Source organism: Aricia agestis, chromosome 14 (assembly GCF_905147365.1).
Source record: "Aricia agestis chromosome 14, ilAriAges1.1, whole genome shotgun sequence".
NCBI classification, from domain to species: Eukaryota; Metazoa; Arthropoda; class Insecta; order Lepidoptera; family Lycaenidae; genus Aricia; species Aricia agestis.
The window spans coordinates 10,752,893-10,773,294 of NC_056419.1; the positions used below are offsets into that span (position 1 = coordinate 10,752,893).

At 34.7% G+C, this 20,402-nt stretch overlaps 1 protein-coding gene across 5 annotated transcripts in view; it reads left to right on the top strand.

The window, feature by feature from the left end:
- The window catches only part of LOC121733677, a 115,082-nt gene extending 96,709 nt beyond the window's left edge, over positions 1–18,373 (top strand). For all 5 annotated transcript variants that reach the window (XM_042124006.1, XM_042124009.1, XM_042124007.1 and 2 more), the window contains 2 exons: positions 15,982–16,091; positions 16,348–18,373. In XM_042124006.1, coding sequence (XP_041979940.1) covers positions 15,982–16,091; positions 16,348–16,710 — 473 coding nt within the window. In that variant the 3' untranslated portion in view covers positions 16,711–18,373. The remainder of the gene's footprint in view (positions 1–15,981; positions 16,092–16,347) is intronic.
- Positions 18,374–20,402: the final 2,029 nt, after the last annotated feature.

Below are 20,402 nucleotides of genomic sequence, written 5' to 3' on the forward strand. Positions count from 1 at the left end.
ATATGAAATAAGGGGGCAAACGAGCAAACGGGTCACCTGATGGAAAACAACTTCGTCGCCCATGGACACTCGCAGCATCAGAAGAGCTGCAAGTGCGTTGCCGGCCTTTTAAGAGGGAATAAGGTAATAGGGGAGGGTAGGGAAGGGAAAGGAATAGGGGAGAGCAGGGAACGGAATAGGATAGGGAATCGGGCCTCCGGTAAACTCACTCACTCGACGAAACACAGCGCAAGCGCTGTTTCACGCCGATTTTCTGTGAGAACGTGGTATTTCTCCGGTCGAGCCGGCCCATTCGTGCCGAAGCATGGCTCTCCCACGTCCTCGAGTTTTAGTGAGACTAAAAAAATATTATTAATTTTTAAATATAGAAAAAATAAATTATTTTATTGATCTCTCTTCAATGTAATTAATATGGTAATAGTCAACAGTTTATGCACACTATCGGGCTTGTGCAAATGTGAAAACTTTCTAATTAATAAAAGTTTAAAGTTACAATAATTTTGCCAAAGAATTGTCTGGTCAAGGTAATATTATAAATTTAGAAGCATTTGCATTCACAATACTAAACTAATTTAATGCTTTTTAGGTTACGACAAAAATAAATTAATTTACCAGCATATTATGTTAGACCGTAGGTACTTAAGGTACTTTTGATGACATAATACATAATATTATGTATTTGTAAAAACGTGCAGAAAAAGCGAAAGTATTATAGGCACATAAGGATATATTACGTACTGTGTATGTATATTTGTTTTGGTGACGCACTCTGCGTCACTCAACGTCACAAGCGTCACGATTGTAAAAAACTAATTGCTTTTAACTAAGAAATGTGACTCAACTTACAAGTAACTTATAAGGCAGTATTGGAATGATTAATTGCGATAATTTTTCGTACATCGGATTAGTGTGTGGGTTTTAAAATTCCCATCGAATAAATTCATTTATTTAAATTCGTTTTTCGCTTGAATGTACATTTTAGAGGGTAAAAAGTATCATATGTCCTTCCGCGGGACTCAAAGTATCTTTGTACCAAATTTCAGCAAAATCGGTTCTGCGGTTTGAGCGTGAAGAGGTAACAGACAGTTTTTTTACGTTGCGTCGTCGGTTCTTCTAGCCGGCTCTAGTAGACAAGCGGCAAGCGATTATCGTAAACAACAAAATGTATGCAATTTGACATAAGTCATCGCTTCGCTAGCGAGTACTAATGTCAAATCCTATACATTTTGTGGCGTTGGCGTTGGCGTTTACGATAATCGCTTGCCGCTTGTCTAGGCCCTCTGGTTAGTTATCGAAACAACTGTAGCTGATGGAGGTGGAAAACTATATTTATAACTCCTTATTTTCATTATCATAATATCAGACAGAAAACTGTAAAACTTCCTGCAATAAAATTAGACAGTGTGACAACAGAAAATATTTGTATGAAAGTTCTTGGTATGATTACCCAATGTTTGTAAAAACGCGCAACTTTTAGTTCTGTTTATACTTTCTATCCTACTTCTAGTCATTACCGAGAACGACCGCCTTTGTTCTATTCAGGATACAAAGACAAGTAAATTTTTATAGTTGTGCAAAAAGACTAACAAGTTATATTTTTTTACTACGCTCGCAGTTTTCTTAGATTTCTAGAAATACCCTTGGATATAATAATGCTCTTACGCAAATTTGTCTCCAAAACTGTGACTAAAAGGAAATAATATTATCCTTCTTTTTTATTTTACAAACCTTTCTTTAACTGTCTAACGGGAATTTGTAGACGCCACATAAATTCACGAAAAAATTCCTCATGTTTAAAATCTATTTTTTCGGTGACATTTTTTATATCTGAGCCAAATTGTATACTAAATGAGACAGTAGTTACGGAGCCTATTCGATTTAAACTGACAGCTCCTCTTTATCAGTATAGTTCTAGAATTACTTGTCATTTGGTGAAATGCAACCAATTTCGCACTATCAGTCGTTTTCATCAATTAAATTGTCATACAAATCATCACCAGCTGATCAAAATGCGCCGCGTTCATACATCATCCCGATAAGGACAATGTAGAGTGTAATGTCAGGTTTAAATTACGTTACATGATCTTAGATCTATCCTAAAAGACATAAGTTGACTGCCTAGTCAACTTCTGTCTAGCTAGAGCTAAGTTTTCTGCGTGTTGCAATATTTAATACTGAAGCTAAAAAGTTGCAGATTAAAAATGTTATTAACCACTACTTATGGGTACAGGGTACAAAACGGTTTAATAAATGATAAAATAAGGAAAAATAAGGAAAGGAAAACACAACACATAAAATAAGAAAGAAAACCTTGTATAAGGCTTTATCTCTACAGTCTACATGATTCGGTATAGTCCCGAGTTCAGCTAAATTGTTGAATCCAAATCTAACGAAAATCGTGAATACCACCATGCAAAAGGCCATACACTGACGAGTCATAACTCATACTGCACTCGAAGTGATATTCGAGTTATTAGAATAAGTCATCTGAAGGAATAACCGTCCTTTCTCAACATCCAGACCGTGTAGCTGGACTTTAACGACCTATAAAAGCTTACACACACATTGCGGCAATTAGATTCCTAATTATCGTTTTAATGATTTATATGTATCGGCACATTGCGTCACTCGCTTTGAAATTTGAACTATTTGATAAATTTATGATAAATTGAATCAAGCATCATAGCTTATCTTATATGAAATAAGGAAATTGTTTTCGAGTCTGTGGTCCAAGCCACGATGCTCGTTTTAAATACAAAATTTAACATGCAGGTCAAATTTTCTGACCTTGTGTTTTGGACTATAGTTGCGATGATTGTGTAATTTATTGTGACTTTTTGGCTACCATCACATAGGGACCATTAAGAAAGCTAGAAAAATATTAGATCTATAAATCATAAAACTTGGGTGGCATATACCGCCTATTACAAAAGCAAACACTATAGGAGACACAGTTTTTATAATATTTTAATAATATGTAAACGTCAAAAAGTTAAAAGATACATATTTAAAATATTAATAAAATTTTGTTTCAAATATGGAGAAAATAATAAATGGACATTGAGCAATACCAGAAATCGAATCTAATATTAAATTTAACGATTTAATATAATATTACCAGTAAAAAATGATCTTCACTTACGGTACATTGTTTATAGTTATGCTAGTAAAAGATGGGTCTTTATAATTTTGCTATTAAATAATGCCTGACGTGTAACGCCCCTAGCCGAATAAAGAGAGAAATATATGGCAGTTTTTTAATTGAAACTAGATTCGTTTGAGCTGATAAAAATATTAATCACTTTGGAACTGCTCGTGAAAAACGTGTTGACGCCTAGTGTGATTGTGTTGTGTGTTCGAAAAATGTGCTTATGGGTGTGGTCAGTGTCTTTTACTTGACGCCATTAAAAAAAATCGTATGAATTACTGAGCGGGATTTTTTTATAACACTTTTCGTAGGTAATGGAATAGAAATCAGTACAGATTTTTTAATTGTTTTTTTTGGGATAACAACAGCCATTACCAAAAACAATTTACAAAAAAAAACATAAGCGTATGAAGACGTTCGACTTACGAGTATGTAATGTCAATTCCATACATTTTGATTGGCGATTCTATAAAGTAGCGATATAGAAAAAATCTTCTCTCTATATCTAAGAAGAAAATCATAATTATAATAATAATAATTTTATGGACGCTTCACACCACGTCAGTCTGGCCCCGTGGTAAGTACCTGAAGGACTTGTGTTACGGGTACCAGACAACGGAAATATAATTAATACTTTTATACTATACATACATTTAAGATTTTTATTATATGATACACATATTTAATACACATCTATGACTCAGGAACTTTGAAAACTTTTTGTTCCGTCGGCGGGTTTCAAATCTGCGACCCCCGGATTAAGCTACCAACAAGCTCACCACTGAGAAACAGAGGCATCTAAAACTCCGTATAACTCCGTATTTTAATAAAACAGCACGTACCTCTAACATCTCAAGAGCATTAGAAACAAAATTTTTCACGATCAGGAAACAATAAGCAAATTCATGATACCGAATGTAAAAAAAAGCAGATTCTCACAATTTAACAATTTCACGAAAGGTATTGGCGGTGGGCAAATTATACGGAATCAATCGAGGGGCGGTTCCAGCCATCCCAAATTAAGTTGTTATATCCTAAAGTACCATAATGATCCCACCATAATGCCCCCCGTTTCGCAAAAAACATACCACACACGCACCAATTATTCCTTAATCTAATATATGAAAACGCAATTTTACGTGAATAGGGTCGAATCGATTTAAGTTCCGAGAAATTATTCGATTCCAATTTCGAGTGCTTTTTTAAGGTTTCACAATTATGGTTTGTTTGTAGACAAAAAATGTTTGTGAAATAAGTTTGTTTGTTTGTTTAGTGGTTTCTAACAAGTTCTTTGTTGCGAGTTGTGTAAGCTAATTGCGTGGAGCCGTGTGTTATTGCGTTCAAAAGTTTTTCTTTAATTTTCAAGTGGGAATGATATTTGGAAATATTTTATTAGGCTTACAGCTGCATTCACAGACAATTAATTATTAGTTAACTTTAATTTTACGAAGAGTTTAAAAGAAAACATGTGGAGTTTATTTCAAAATCTTTTTAAATTAAAGTTAAAATACAGTCATTTTAGTAAGAGTTTTGAGCTTTGCCAGTACCTTATAACGCTTTATATAATAATCTGGAAGTTGCTAATGGTTGATGATGATTAAAGCAAATATTTTTTCCATTCAATAGTTTACAAGTACGCAATATAATGTGGCCATTATTATTATCACTGTAATATTATACCTTGATATAAACTATTTTATCAGTGTATTTAAATATTTGCGTCAAAAACTATGTGTACCAAAAACTATTATGTATTTAATATCTAAGTGATATGCGAAAAATTTACAAACCGTAACTGAATAACCGCTAGTTTAGCGACAGTTTAACTGTTATTTTTGGGAAGTATTTTTAAAGAAAATCCCAACTGTCGCTTCGGTTCTAATCGGTTAAAATTATTTTAAAGCGATCTATAGTAGCTAGGCAAAACGACTTTTTGTAGCTACACAACAAGATATAAGATGATTTCATAACTATTTTAGTGATATCTAAAATTTTAGCTATTACATAGAGAATCTATAGAATATTTTTTGCTAATTCCATTGTATGTAAAATTGTTATATGTGCAAAAACCATTCGATAACTAATATTACTAATGACGTTTCGATATTGGTGTTATCATTATATCGAGCTGGGTGGTCGGTGACGGGTCACGCCCAGTGGTGAATAAAAATTATATTTACCAAACATACACAATGTAAAAAGGTATTGTTACTTAAACACCTTTATGGTATTGTTAAAACACTAAGATTTTTTCAGCACTTTCTCTCTCACAGCATCACGTTTTTCTTGTAGGTAATTGTAATCTACACTACTATTATAAAGAGGAAAGATTTGATTTTTTGTTTGTTTGTTTGTTTGAGTCGAATAGGCTCCGAAACTACTGGACCGATTTGAAAAATTCTTTTACCATTGGAATCCTGCATTATTTCTGCTGAACATAGGCTAATTTTTATTTTGGAAAAATATAAGGTTCCGTAAGATATTTGGGATTTTCGGACGCAAGGTTTAAAAAATCAACCAGAAAAGTTACTTATTTTGCGTACGCTGCCTAAACTATAAAAGATAGAGGCATAAAATGTTCTAAGTAATTATAGATCTTTTAAATATCTACAAAAAAGTCCGCGACACACTATACCTATCTATGTTGAGTGAGGCACAATAACCATTTTTTTATTAAAAAATCTAGATTTTTTTTTGGACTATATTTAAATGCGTTTATTTAAATTAGCTATTGACCCTTATCAAAATAAATTATTTCATCACTAAGTACAGTTAATGTAGATAATATTTGGTCTTTGAATGATTAAAATTGGACGTTTGGTTTTAATGTTATGGCGAAATTAAAATATTACGATTTCTGCTGCACGTTGCGAATTGGGCGTCAAGGCGCGATGCGCGGGTGTGCGTGCGGTAGGGGAGAGATTTAATTATCAGTGCCACAGACTCGCCCGGAGAGTCCACGTAAATATTACCTCGATCGTGGGAATCGCAGACACAATAGATTTTCAATAGTTATGCGACAGCCGGGTGCTGCTTTATTGATTTGATATAGACTATCGTGCTTCATTATTATAATCCTAATTTCAAAAAAGCTTTAAAAGTTATGACTACGAAAGTAATATTTTTAGAACTTTTTAAAATAAGTTTTGAATGACTATTATTTTTGATTGCTATTATAATTAATTAATTTCTTTAACTATAAATCTCCAATAGCGGCAGCTGCCAGCATAACAATTGAAGATCTATTGTGTCTGCGATACCCACGATGCCGATGCACGATGGAAGTATTAATGCATATTTTTTAATCCACACTATTTCTGCTGAATATAGGCTATATTTAATGAGAGAAAAAAGGGAGGTATTAAGTGTTAATAATTGTGTGAAAAATCTACCAAAATATTCCTTCTTGCTTATGCTTTATAAATTATAGACTATACTTACTTATCGCAAAGTGATGTACTATAGTCTTATAGAGGACATTAATATCAACGTAAAAGTCCGCGATATCGTATGTCTGACTACTACAATTATTATTATCTTACAATAACTACTTTTTAATCTAAAAATATGCAATAGTAACGTTGCGCTGGTACAAACCATGCCAAACTACTTATCAGCAGGTATTAGTACTTACCAGAGGAGTTTTTAAATTCGCTGAATCCTTCTGGACTGACGTTAAAAATCGGAATTCCAATCATGCTTTTGAGAAATTTATGCCCACCAAATATGTGCAATGGGACAAGGCTGCTTATTAAAGAATTAAAGGACAATTTAACTGTAGCTACCATTATCACCGGCCCAGCAGCTGGTCAACTAGCTCATATACCGAGGATACCGATGATTCCAACTGATCTGCCAATCCCATTTAAACGGCTTCAATTTCCGGTAAAAATATCTTTCGCATTGACTATTAACAAGTCCCAAGGTCAAACTTTCAAATTAGTAGGCATCGACCTACGAAAAGAATGTTTTACTCATGGTCAACTATACGTTGGCCTATCCCGAGTTGGAGCTGCTGATAATCAATTTATTTTGCTGCCACAAAATAAAACAACATCAAATATCGTTTACAGGGAAGCTTTAACCCAATTTTAATGGAATCTTTTACGCAAAAAGAAGTATGGTGTAAAAAAACATAAAGCGCAAAAGTACAACAAAAATACTTTATACAAAAACAAATAGAAAATTTCAAAATGTATATAATAGTAGATGTAGGTAAGCATAAAATAATAAAGCATAAAACTACAAAAAAAAACATGAAGAAATTGCAAAATATTATAAATAATAGTATCTTCTGCAGGTAAGGATAAAATAATCAAACATAACACTTAAAATATAAAAATAAAAAAAAATACAATAAAAATGTGTTATATGTACATAATAATTATAATATAGTAGTTGCAGGCTAAATAATGTAAACTATTTTTATTTTCTGCTTAACTTAAAGATTGACTACCTTTATTTAAAAAAAAATTTAAAAACCAATGTCCACCCGTGCGAAGCCGGGCCGGGCCGCTAGTTAATAATAATTTAACTTCAGAAAATGTAGAATTAGCCATTAACTTTTTTAATTTCTAGATGTCTTGCCTTCGAAATCATAATTTAAACATTTTGGCATAAAAATATTTTTTCCTGTGTTTGTTTTCGCTGAATGCTAGAAGAAATAAAAATTTGAAAGTATTATTTTTTAACACACTTTTTTAGTGGTAAAATGGATATAAATCAAAATTTTAAGACAATGTCTACCTTAATAAGGAACGTAACAAACCTACAAAAAATGTTTGAATGCTTATAATTACTTCAGGTCAAATATTTATCGAAAATAAAAACATGAATTTGCATAGTATAGGGCCTTAATAGAATTTTCTTGTAATACAAATTTATTAAAAGGAAATTCTATAAATTTTCCGATACTGTGGTCCTTGAAAATGTTGCAACGGCTTTTCAATGTTTATTTCCTTGAAATCTTGGATATCCTAGGGCCGAGGATTAGGAAATAGGACGATTTGAGTATCCGGGAGAAATTCTGTCAGGAACTATAAAACTGTCACGTGCTATCAGAAACTATAGACTATAGAGCATAGTATATCTTGTCGCGATGCCGCGTTTATCACAACATACATTTGACCCGAATTTTATGACAAATCCTAATTCAGTCAAATGATAACGATAACTCATATTGTTATGGTGGTAAGATATGTATTCGTTTGGCAATGTATTGACACAATTTCAGTTTCTACTCTCTTTTTATCACAACAGTAAAGTGCTCTGTCTTACAACTTTAAGAATATTTCACTCGAAAAATTTTCTCTACGTTTTATTTTATTGTAACAAATATTGTAAAAGCTAGCTTAAGAGGAGACCAAAGTATTTGGTTCGACATCACGCTTCAGAGCCATATTCTAATGAAATAAAATATTCAATATGCATGAAAGTATCGCAATACTTTTATAGTTTAAAAATCTAAAATAAGTTGAGCTTTTTCAAAACAAAATCTTTAAGTACAATGTACAAACGATGTATTTGTTTAATTCCAAAAAAACAGACAAAAAACGTGGGTATTTTGACAAAAACTATGTCACACGTGCCCTCAGCGATTGTAAATTATAAGAATGACTTTCCCTTGTTGCCAAAAACCTTCATAATCTATTTCCTGCATAGATAATGTAATAAGACGAAGTAGAGATCAGCATTATTACATTAGGCATTCATTGCAAATATTAATTATGTAAAAAAAAGAATGACTATAAATTGTTATAATTGTTTTGTTGAGTTAGACGAATTTAGGCTAGAATTAACTACGACGGAGTCAAAAGAAAGGCTTGATTTCGGCAGTAAATAGTAGAAGGTAAAAGTGATATGGGTTTGATTTTCAGAGCCCGAAGTATGCATGTATGTGTGTGTATGTATGTATACCTCCAAGTATGACTCAGTTTCTAAATATCAAAAAGAAAAGTAACCTAATTTCATAATCGGATGGAGCAAACAGACGTGGGCTGAGACAACAAATACAAACTATACCTTATAGCCTATTTTAAATTCAAACCTTTTTTGTGATAAAACATATCATTTATGGTAACAAGCCTACGTAGCTTTCACCATTATTCGTTATAAATCAAGCCGCCTTGTTTAAAAAATTACGTTGAAAACATGTACCCTATTAATAATGTGTAACGAATTCTGTAACTTAGATTAATAGGTACACATACTATGTAGATTGTTTTGTGGTAAATAATAATTTATATATGAAGACAATTATTTGAAAGTCTGCCATATTCCTCTTGCTACTTTTCCTAATTGCATTTTTTATCCTTATTCATAAATATGGTTCATTTTAAGTTTTATACATTTAATATTAGTTTTAAATGAAATCCGTTCGTCATGCTTGGCCAAATTGAATGATTAATTACCATGACAAAATAAATTAAAAAAAAAACTCTACTCGCTAGTCAATTTTACAATCAAGTGAATATTACATAGTTATTTGTAGTAAAACGTAGTAATGGGTAGTGGAGCTTATAATCTCACAAAATAATTAGTCTTTATCAGTGTACAGACGTTTATCCCGCTATCAGAAGGCGCTTGAAGGGACGCGTGTCCATTGTACCACGGCAAAGGACAATAATTTTTCTTTCAACACGGGCGAGATTCTAATAATTCGAATGTCATTTCGATCGTTATCTAACCCACGAACAAACTGAATCACTCACGACATAATGGACATACATGCAAGAAAGATAGACTACGATCTACGACGAATAGTAGCCACATTTGAATGATCGGGCCCCAGTCATATTTATATATTTTAATCTATCGAAGCACCAAAATCTGATTTGTGTCAAAGTCTTGTTAATTTCCTGGGTTCCTCATAATACCAGCTCAACAATTACTAGTGTAACAATATTTAGGTCATTCAATATTCATAGTAAATTGTAAGTTTATTTCACTTGAAAACACTATCGTATACGTTGTTATTTGTGTATGCAACAATTTGATACATACAATGCAATGCCCAGTCAGCACGTGCCAGCTATTTGCACGTCAGCAGTATTTGTGTATCAATTACATTACTTGTGTGGCCTTGTTTCCAATTACTACATGTAAATAATATGAGTGTAAGACTGCCTTCACATTTAGTCGTGAGCCGCGCGGCTCGTTTTAGTATAGAAGTCGCGCGGCTGCCGCACTACTCGCAAATCGCGACTTAATGTGAAGGCAACCTAACTAAAATATTTCTACTTTATGGTGGCGTTCCGATCTTTGCACAAGCAACCGCAACAGACAAAAGTTCTAATAAAATGTCACTTTATGATCTAGACGGGTTCCCAATCTTTGTCAGCCTGCGGCGCAGTGACACGTAATAGCACATTACGCACCTAGGGCAGGAAAATAAGAAATGTCTCAGATCACATGTAATGTGATCTGAGGCTTTCTTATTTACTGCCCATGGTGCGTATACTATTTTTCTCATCGACGGAGTCCGAAAACGCGGCATCAGTAAGTGCAGCGGGATCGGGAAGAAAGTTGACGTTTTCCGCCCGGAGCTGAAAAAATATTTTGTCGCTGCGCCCTATTTTACTTAGCTATTAGAAAAAGCTACATAAATAAATACCTTTAATGATTACAGTTAAGTTAAGCAGATAAATAGTAATAAACAAATTTAAATTTATAATATTTGTGGTTTCGGACAATGATGAAGGATCGACTCACGGCGCCCCTCTTGCCTTTCCACGGCGCACCAGGGCGCCGCGGTGTACAGTTTGGGAACCCCTGATCTAGGCTATTTTAGGTTTCATTTTCTATTTCAACTTTATGCCTAAAAAAACATTCTGAATAAAAACTTTTCTTTAGATTTCCCGGTGATTAAATTGTTTCCATAGTAAATTACACCTAAAATAGTCCATCTGCTTGAGCGCGACAGGCAGGCACATACACACTATCGCATTTTCACTATTAGTATGGATTTACGAGTACCAATATTCATCAACGAATCCGATAAAATACCGTCCCGTCAGAAAGACGCGTCAAAATGGAAACGCGCGCCAACTAAGTCAAATCCAAGATTCCTCTCCAACCTACCGCAGCCAGGATTACTCGACACATCTAATCCGTAATGTGTTTGTACATTATATCCCTCTGTCCCTCTGTCTCGGTGATAATTACTCTATGAGTTATCTACCGCTTTCATTTCAATCGCTCGGTAAACATGTTGTTAAGCTGCATTGCTACTTTTATACATACTTCTAAAAAGGAGGAGGGTAAGTGTTCGGCTCTGGATATAATATGTATTTTTTTCCAATCAACGATGTAGTTTTCATTATTTGTACGTATATTTTTGTTTCAATCATTGAATAAGTTTTCAGATTTTGATCCAATATGTTTTATTTTAATTTTAAAGTGAAATTTACTTACTTTTAAAGCTAAGGTAACTTACATATTTTGACTTAAATGTAGATACAATTTTTGCTTAGTCTTAATAATTAACCGTTTTAATGAAATTTGGTCACTATAATTTAATGCCCCGAGAAGGATATTGGTTCCCGCGGCTCTAGCTTTGATTTATATTTTATGGAACTCTACATAAAGACGACACCTTTATTCGGTGCCAATCATTTATTAATTATTTGTTTCTGTAGAGTATTTTTCAACTAAAACATTAACCTCCTTATCTAGTGTTATCAAACGACGGGAATTACGTAAAAATACGTAAAATGACTTTAAGTGCACAAGGTCTCTACGATAACAGTATTAAAGTCTAGTCGGTGTAATAATAATCGAAAAATTCCTCTGTTTATTACTTATTCATTTTAATATAATAATATTATTTAATATTGAAAGTTTTGAAGTGATTGCCGCTTAGTAAAAATAATCGCACTGTATATTTTTTATCCACATTATACAGTTGTCTATGTAGCGTGCACAAACGCGAGATCGGCAATCATAATTCGAATATGTAACTTTACGTGTTCGTAATAGTTTGTCCATCTTGAGTAAACGAGGAGAGACCGTATAGTAATTCTTATAAAAATTAAAAGTCTCTAACATCGACTACATTGCCTGATATCTCGTCAGTCGTATCGGTCGTCCGTTCCACTGGGTTATGAGAGTAAAAAAGAAAGAGAGTGCTGTCTTGCGCGCAATTGTCAATCTTGCTCTTGCGCAACTGGCATCAATGAAACCAGCGACCGTCACCGAAACCGGTGCAGGAGTTATTATTTATATTCTAGCATTGTACAGGCATATCCAATTATTTGAAAATTTACTCTCAGATAAGCCGAACTAGTGCACATTTATCGGAACTGGAAAGAATTCTAGTACGAAAGTATTATCTATCGATTTACCGTTATCAGGAGATAGTCGATCGTTGGCCTACCTAAATACTTTGACGAGACTTTATACTGACTTTGTGGGACTTATCGCAGGTTGCGTAATTGTCCAGTTGCGAAACGCATCATCATCGGCTACCTGTTGTGGTTCCTATCCTGGCGGGAAGCGATCGACAAAAATCCAAATAAAATACCATTGCATGACCTACGGCAGGGGTCACCAATTAGTTTTGCTCGAGGTCCATTTTAAGAAATGAAATGACCTTCGCGGTCCGCACACAAAAAAACAAAATTAATTATGGAAATTACCAAGGTACATATCAATGAGAAAAGTGACATGTTTTGTAGCTTATTATCTCTCTGATGTTTGGAGTGAAATTGGTGCAAGCTAGCTATGTTCATATTCTACTGAATATAATATAATCGATATATAATCGAGACCGAAATTTATTTTTAACGAAGTTCATCTTCGAAAATGCTTGGTGCGCACACAATTATGGGTCGGTGGTCCGGTTGAGAACCACGGTCCACCATTCGGGGACCCCTGGCCTAGGTCATGCATTTTATTTACATGGGTCCTAGGTCCTAGGCTATAGGTTCCATTTTGCTCTACGCAGCTACAAACCAGCTCGCTGCTGGTTTGTAGCAAAGGACACAATATGCTGCAAGGATCGGAACGCCACCTTTAGGGTCGGTTCACAATGTAACGAGGCAATTCAATGCTTATTGTATGAGCTATTCAAAACTGAATTTTGTTTACCGCACAAAAAAATACAAATTGTTACTGTTTTGTATTGCTAAATGAAGATGAATTCCATCACCTCAATGCGTTGACAATGTGAACATCAACTCAATGCGTTGATAATCAAAAGTAAGGATTACCTTACTTTTGATTATCCAATTTCTTCCAGGATTGTACTTTGCTTATCTTATATCTTTAAACGAGCAATTCTTGTATATATATATATATTGTATGTATGTAATTGGAATCTCGGAATCGGCTCCAACAATTTTCATGAAATTTAGTATTCGGGTGGTTTCGGGGGCGATAAATCGTTCTAGCTAGGAATCATTTTAAGAAAATGACATTTTATTCGTGTTTTTACCTAGCAAATCTCGTCAAATAGCTAGTAATCTTATTAATTGACAAGACAATATGAATTATGATATTATTTTTGATCGCAGATTTGTTTTGAAAATATCAGCTTAGGCTTAATTAATTAATTCAGGCTAAACTAACGATTAATAGATAATAAGTAGATAATAAGGCATATAAATAGATAATTATTAAATAGTTAATGGAATCAGGCGTTACTTTGCGGAAATCCATAGTTTAAATTTAGATTGTTATTATTTTTAGCAATATTCCGCGAAAACGCGGAAAACGTTTTCGCGGAATATTGCTAAAAATAATAACAATCTAAATTTAGATAATTATTAATTATGAATTATCTATATTTTATAGACCTTTAAAATTCAACGATATTTTTGAGTATATTTTATTAATTAACCCCCGACAAAAAAGAGGGGTGTTATTTGACGTGTCTGTCTGTCGGTCTGTCTGTCTGTCTGTCTGTCTGTCTGTCTGTCTGTCTGTCTGTCTGTCTGTGGCATCGTAGCATCCAAACGGGTGGACCGATTTTGATTTAGTTTTTTTTGTTTGAAAGCTAACTTAATCGAGAGTGTTCTTAGCTATAGTTCATCATCATCAGAGTGCTCCGTGCTGGAAAATCGCTGTTCATCTGGTTCGTGAAGGGCCGATTAGCAATTTGCAGTCGTTTAGTGGGCTTAATATTTACACATTAATGGAAAGTTGACCTGGTGCTGCAGCATCACCTGGTAATCAATAGGACCCAACTCCTCACCAACTTAGAGCAACGGTTTCGTGTTTGGGCTCATTTTAATTGCGACAACTAGTAAGACGTAGATAAACAGTTAATTTTTGCATGCTGCTGCTGCACCTGGATTCTATAGGAGCCGAGCTCCATATGAACCCAAAGTGGAGGTTTCATGTTTGGACTCATATTGACGACCTCATCCAAAAGGACATTCCTAGATGGTATTCATTGGGATATAATAGGATTCTGTTGATAGGAATTATTCTGCACTATAACCAACAAAAGTTTAAAAAGCATGAAATAAAATTTAATTAGGAATTTAAAAAAACTTTACTGATTTTAACCAAATTTTATATGCATATTCAGTGGGTCTGAGAATCGGCTACTGGGTACTCATTATATTGATAAGTGCATTTGTTGAATAAATAACAGTAAATTATTACAACTCGAGACTGACGGCGACTATTGTTTGTGCGACGGGATAACGATGGTCGTTGCCATGGTGACATACTTATTTAGTCACTTCAATAAAATAATACGGGCGAAATACTTTATATGGCAAAGAAACGTTTGCCGGGACAGCTAGTATTTTTATAATTTTGGTTAATTAACAATAAGTACAAAGTATAAAATAAGTCAATGCTGTATAAACTAATAAATTAGATGGTAGTTCATGGCTTAAAAAATATTTTTCAGCCTATATTTATATGAAAAGTTAAGTTCCTTGCAAGGCTCTTAATTACTCATACAAGCGTTACCATCAAACACGTAAAAGTGTTGTACCGAATTCGTTTTAATATCGATAAAATTTTTAATGCCAAGTAATCGATTGTGGCGCTGATCGAATCGACGTGGTGGTACGGGGCATGTCCCATTGCGTTCCATCAAATTCCTCATCCAAACTTTCCTATTTGATATCGAATCGACAACCGGTGTAGGCTTACACGGCAGTAATGTTATCAACGTTTATTACTTTATACCAAGAACATACCGATATTAATTTATGAGAAGAATTTAAATGTTAATCCCCTATCATCTTATCTTATAACGCGTTGGCTTAATTTTGAACTCGAGCTGTACAAGTCCTGGTTAAGCAGCTACCATTTTTGTAAGCTTCTAATTGGAATTTACCGCTTTCAAAGGAGATAATGAGTTCAAAGGTTTTCTAAAATGAAGGACCCATTAATAGGAATATCGATGAATAAGATTACCATCGGCCATCGCGTGGTGCCATGTAATCCAACTCTTAATCTCGGATATATTAAATGTCGATGTGTAGATTAATATTTATTGACATTTAAGGTTTTTTCTTATGTCCAGGTATCATTAACGGCTGTAGGGCGATCCTGCTTTCTCTGTACATTAGTAATTCAATTTATGATGTGATCGAGCGGAAACTGCCGTAGTAATTTGTTAGTTACGCCAGGAGTGTCGAGCTATTATGACTACACATTCTACAGATTATATTACGCCGATAATCATGTGCATTTCATTAATATTGGAATTATTATATATTTTTTAAATATGTAAATTTTTTATTTTATCGACTATGTTAACAACACTGGTCATGTTGTTGAAAATAACGAGTGCAAAATATTTTTAATATCACTTTAACTTAAAAACACCTTTTGTGAGGCAAAAACTAACTGGTGTCTTTATATTGTTTCAGCGAATCTCACCATCAGTACACGCGGCTTGAGCTTAGAGCTGCTCATCCACTCGCCCCTGCAAAGCATGTACCTGTGCTTCAACCGCACCAAGCTGGTCGGCAGGCGCCTGGTGAGTTGAGATAGCAATATATATTGTATGAACGAAAGAAAGAGAAGAACAGTTAAGTGATATCCCTGGGTATTGCATCACTGTGGAGTATGCCTCATGCGTACCCACTAGTCAACGTAAAGGTTACAACTTCCCAACATAAAAACGAAGCGATAGCGACTCATTACAAGTCATTTAGCACTTACTCATTACTCAATCTACTATCGACAATAAAACTTATCGACGCATTCCTCACACCGAGTTCTTTCTTCGACAGACCCGATTCCAAGCGGAGAGACAACGAGACTGCCTCTTCAAGGAGGAATTTGTGGACGGCTACAACAGATACCACCTCGTGAACAAAGCGGATCGATACATCGGCTTCAACCGGCGAGGCGGGCAGATGAAAAGGGTGAAGAGCTCCTACGCCGAGCGACAGCACAAGTGCTTCTCTTTCATGCTGGAGGCCCACGACTTCAACATAGACGTGCACAACGAGCTAGTCGCCGGCGAGCGAATGGTCAAGTATCGTCCGCAGCGCATGCGACCGGCGCTCCGGAACTCTATTAAGCCGCCCTGCCACGGCATCCGGCATCACCACGGCCGGCGGCAGCGGCGAAGAAACTGCGACGGCACGTAGACGACTCGTCTTTTCTGTTAGCAGTTCATTTACGCTTCAACGCTTCGCGCGTTTCGTTGCTAGCGATGGACTTTTGTGGACAGAGTATTAGTCAACTACCACAGTATTATTACAGTGACGACGACTGGACGTAGGTTAGATCGGACGCGGTGGCCGCGTTCGACCGAATGGTAGCCGAAGCGAGAGAACAAACATTCGAACGTGAAAAAGTCGGACCGCGGCGACGGAGCTGTGAAATTCCGTACGACCGTGCAACAACATGGCGCTCGTTTGCCTGCGCTCGAATTCGTGTTCTAAAAGGAAAAAAGGTTTTTCTGTGGAAAGAGCAAATAGTAGTCTCGCTAGTCACGAGTCTTCCGACAGACCACCGCTGAACGGAGTCAGGTCAACCCCGACGTTGCCCGCGCACCCCGCACCCCCGCGCCGCGCCGTTTGGTCGTCGATGCCCCGGCTCTCGCTGCGTATTAGTGATGGCGCCTTTTGTCGATTCTCAGTGTATTATTATTTCACGCTTTACATAATTAAGTGTCGAGTTATTTGCTTGTAAATATAATAAATTTGTGTTTAATTATTTATCAAAAAAGCGTTAATCGGAAATGTGTAAGCCTAGATGTTAGTGTAAAGATGTATTTAAATGTTTTCTATTTAATTATTATGGGTATTTAATCCGACCGCTCTCTTGTCATTCTACAGTCCATTGTTAAAATTAATTTCGCCTAAACCTCGTTGTGTTTCGCCTGAATTGAGTTATAATTGTATGAATTTGTGAGTTTTGTATATATTATTTTAAGTGTTCGTATGAGAGTGATAGGTTTCGAATCTCCTTCTGTCAATATGATTTTTGACGTCAGAATCCTGACTTTCAAAAATTCATTTTGATCCGTAGCTGTTTATGATTAAACCAAAATAACATTCCTTGAAAGATTAAGATTTATATTAATCTTAAAAAGTATAAGATTCAAAATATCTTTGCTATAAAGGACATTGTATAATTTATATTTTTAATATAATTATGTGCCATAGCTCGGTGGCAGCGTACGGCTTTGAGTTCGCATTGTATCTAGTATGTTTAAGTTTATGTCTGTAAACTACGAGTAGATAAATTGTATCACTTAAGACAAATAACTGAAGTTATATCGTACTGCGCCCAGTGTCTATATTAATAAATATACAGTATTTGCTGAAATCAATGTTGCTAAAAATAGTTAGAATGAATGTTGCTTACATTCCAAAGTCGAAGACTTGAAAAAACGTAGCCTCAGAGAACGAAGTGAACAACAGAGCATCGAATGTCATTTCTTAATTATTGTTTCCAGATAAGTAAAAAATCAATGACTTCATTCTCTTTGCCTATGACATAAACCGAAATGACGTAATACATTCCAAATAAAGAAATAGATAAATACATAATAGTCGGTCAAATTAAAAAGTATCGATAACGTTTTCGCTAAAAATTCACAACACTATATTGCTAATCAGTAGCCGTTCCAAATTTTTACAGTTTTGGTAGAAAAAATACTAAATTAAATAAAAATAAATATTTTTTTAATATGACTGATTATTATGCGCAAAGTTATATGATTGTGCTGATTGTAATCAAATGCTGAAAACAAAATCGTATAATTGCTAAGAAAAATTACGAAATTAAATCATATTTAACTTGCAACTTGTTTTTCATTACTCATCGTCCCGATATCAGACTTTATAAATTCGAAACTTTTGGGTATAAAATACACCTGATTGAAGATTATACCCGGATTTTATGTAATTCCATAACTTTTGGCACACATTATCTTGCTTCGTGTCATTTATTGCCATTATGCATTGTACTTTGCAAAATTAAATTAAATTTTATTTACACAATTTGGAAGATATTACCGATTTATTAAACACTTAAAATAAAATTTATTTAGGTCCGGTGAACCAGTGAATGGACAATTTACGTTTATGATGTTTTTGAGATAAGTAATAATATTTTAATACCTTATTTTGATAGACTTTGGTATTTTTGCTGTTTTTCCAGTTTTCGTTGAGTCATTATTTATTGATTTGTAAAGCTTATTATTAATTTACTCTAATCCTCGACAGCTTACAGATTTTAACATAATTTTTGGTGGAATTTGTTTCAAGTGAAGAAAAAAGCAAGTAGATGAAATCAACCTTAAATAAAAAGGGGAAATAATAAAATGAGCGAATAAAAAATTACTTTGCGACTGATGATGAACATACTGTTTTAATAACATGAGCGGTATTAATTTGAGTAAGCGAAAAATAAACTAAACTAACGACTAATATTGATTTATAATAAAATCCAGAACGAGCTTACAAAATGTGGATTGCGATTAACCTATTTCAGATATTAAAATTCTATCCGAGCGACTGTATTACTAAGTGAGCAACTGGAAATACATAGCGGGCAACTTCAATATTAAATATAGATTCAATTTTTCTAAGTGAGGTTATTTATTACGAGCTACTAAAAAGTTCATTTTGAGCAAACTTTTGTGAGCTGCTTTATTAATGATAATTGGTTACTGATATTCTATTTGAGGCTTTACGTTCTATATTTTGATACGTGTTTTAATGAAAACTACATATTGTTAAATGCGTGCGAATTCGAATGGGGGCGGGGCGACGAATCGTTGCAGTGAGGTGAGTTGGGCTGCGAACCAATACGACTTTTTTGGGTTAGGTTAGGTTAGGTTAGGTTAGATGGCTAAGGCGGGAGCGTAGCGCAGCGAAGCGAGGAGGTTGCTCATATTGGTTTGTATATTTGACTAGATGAAACCCGCAACTACGTTGCGCCAAAATTCCTTTATCGTGGCGGAACCGTACATTTTTTCGGGATAAAAAGTATCCCTTGTCCTTTCCCGTGACTCAAAGTAGCTCCATACCAAATTTCAGCAAAATCGGTTCAGCGGTTTAAGCGTGAAGAGGTAACAGACCGACAGACACACTTTCGCATTCAAAATATTAGTATGGATGTAGCGGAATTTAAAAATTCGAATAGGCGGCCCGTTTATCCCCTGGTTTAGTGTTAAGCGATTCAACTAAGGCTGACGCCGGAAGAGGCAGTTTACAGGAGAAATGTAACGCGAAGTACAAACAGGGTGGCGTGCGTCCCTTGGTTAGCACCTTGCACAGAGTAGCTGGATATAGAGATTATTTGAGAGAAGACACGTAATTTTTTTTCTGAGTTTTTAAGCGTTTTTTGTACCATCGGAGAAATAGATTTAATTACAATTTACAAATTACAGTTGAGTAATTATTTTCATCTTTGAGTGCAGCTTTCAGAGACAGATAATGGATCTCCGTTATTAAGTTAAGCATAAGATCTTTATCACGTTGGGCTATGATGAATAAAAGCTAGAATTGCCTATCTACTATCAGAGAAGTTGTTTCAAACTTCTCAGATAGTACCTACAGCATTAACAATCGACGTCCAATAGCCAATCATAATGACACTACACGTTCGTAATTGTTTATATTGGTTCATCATGAGACAAAGTGTAGAAGTCGCATCAGAATTATAGGAAGTAAATATAATAATAATAATAATATTATAATAATATCTATGGACGCTTCACACCACGTCAGTCTGGCCCCGTGCTAAGTACCTAAAGGACTTGTGTTACAGGTACCAGACAACGGAAATATATTTAATACTTTTATAGTATACATAATTATATTTA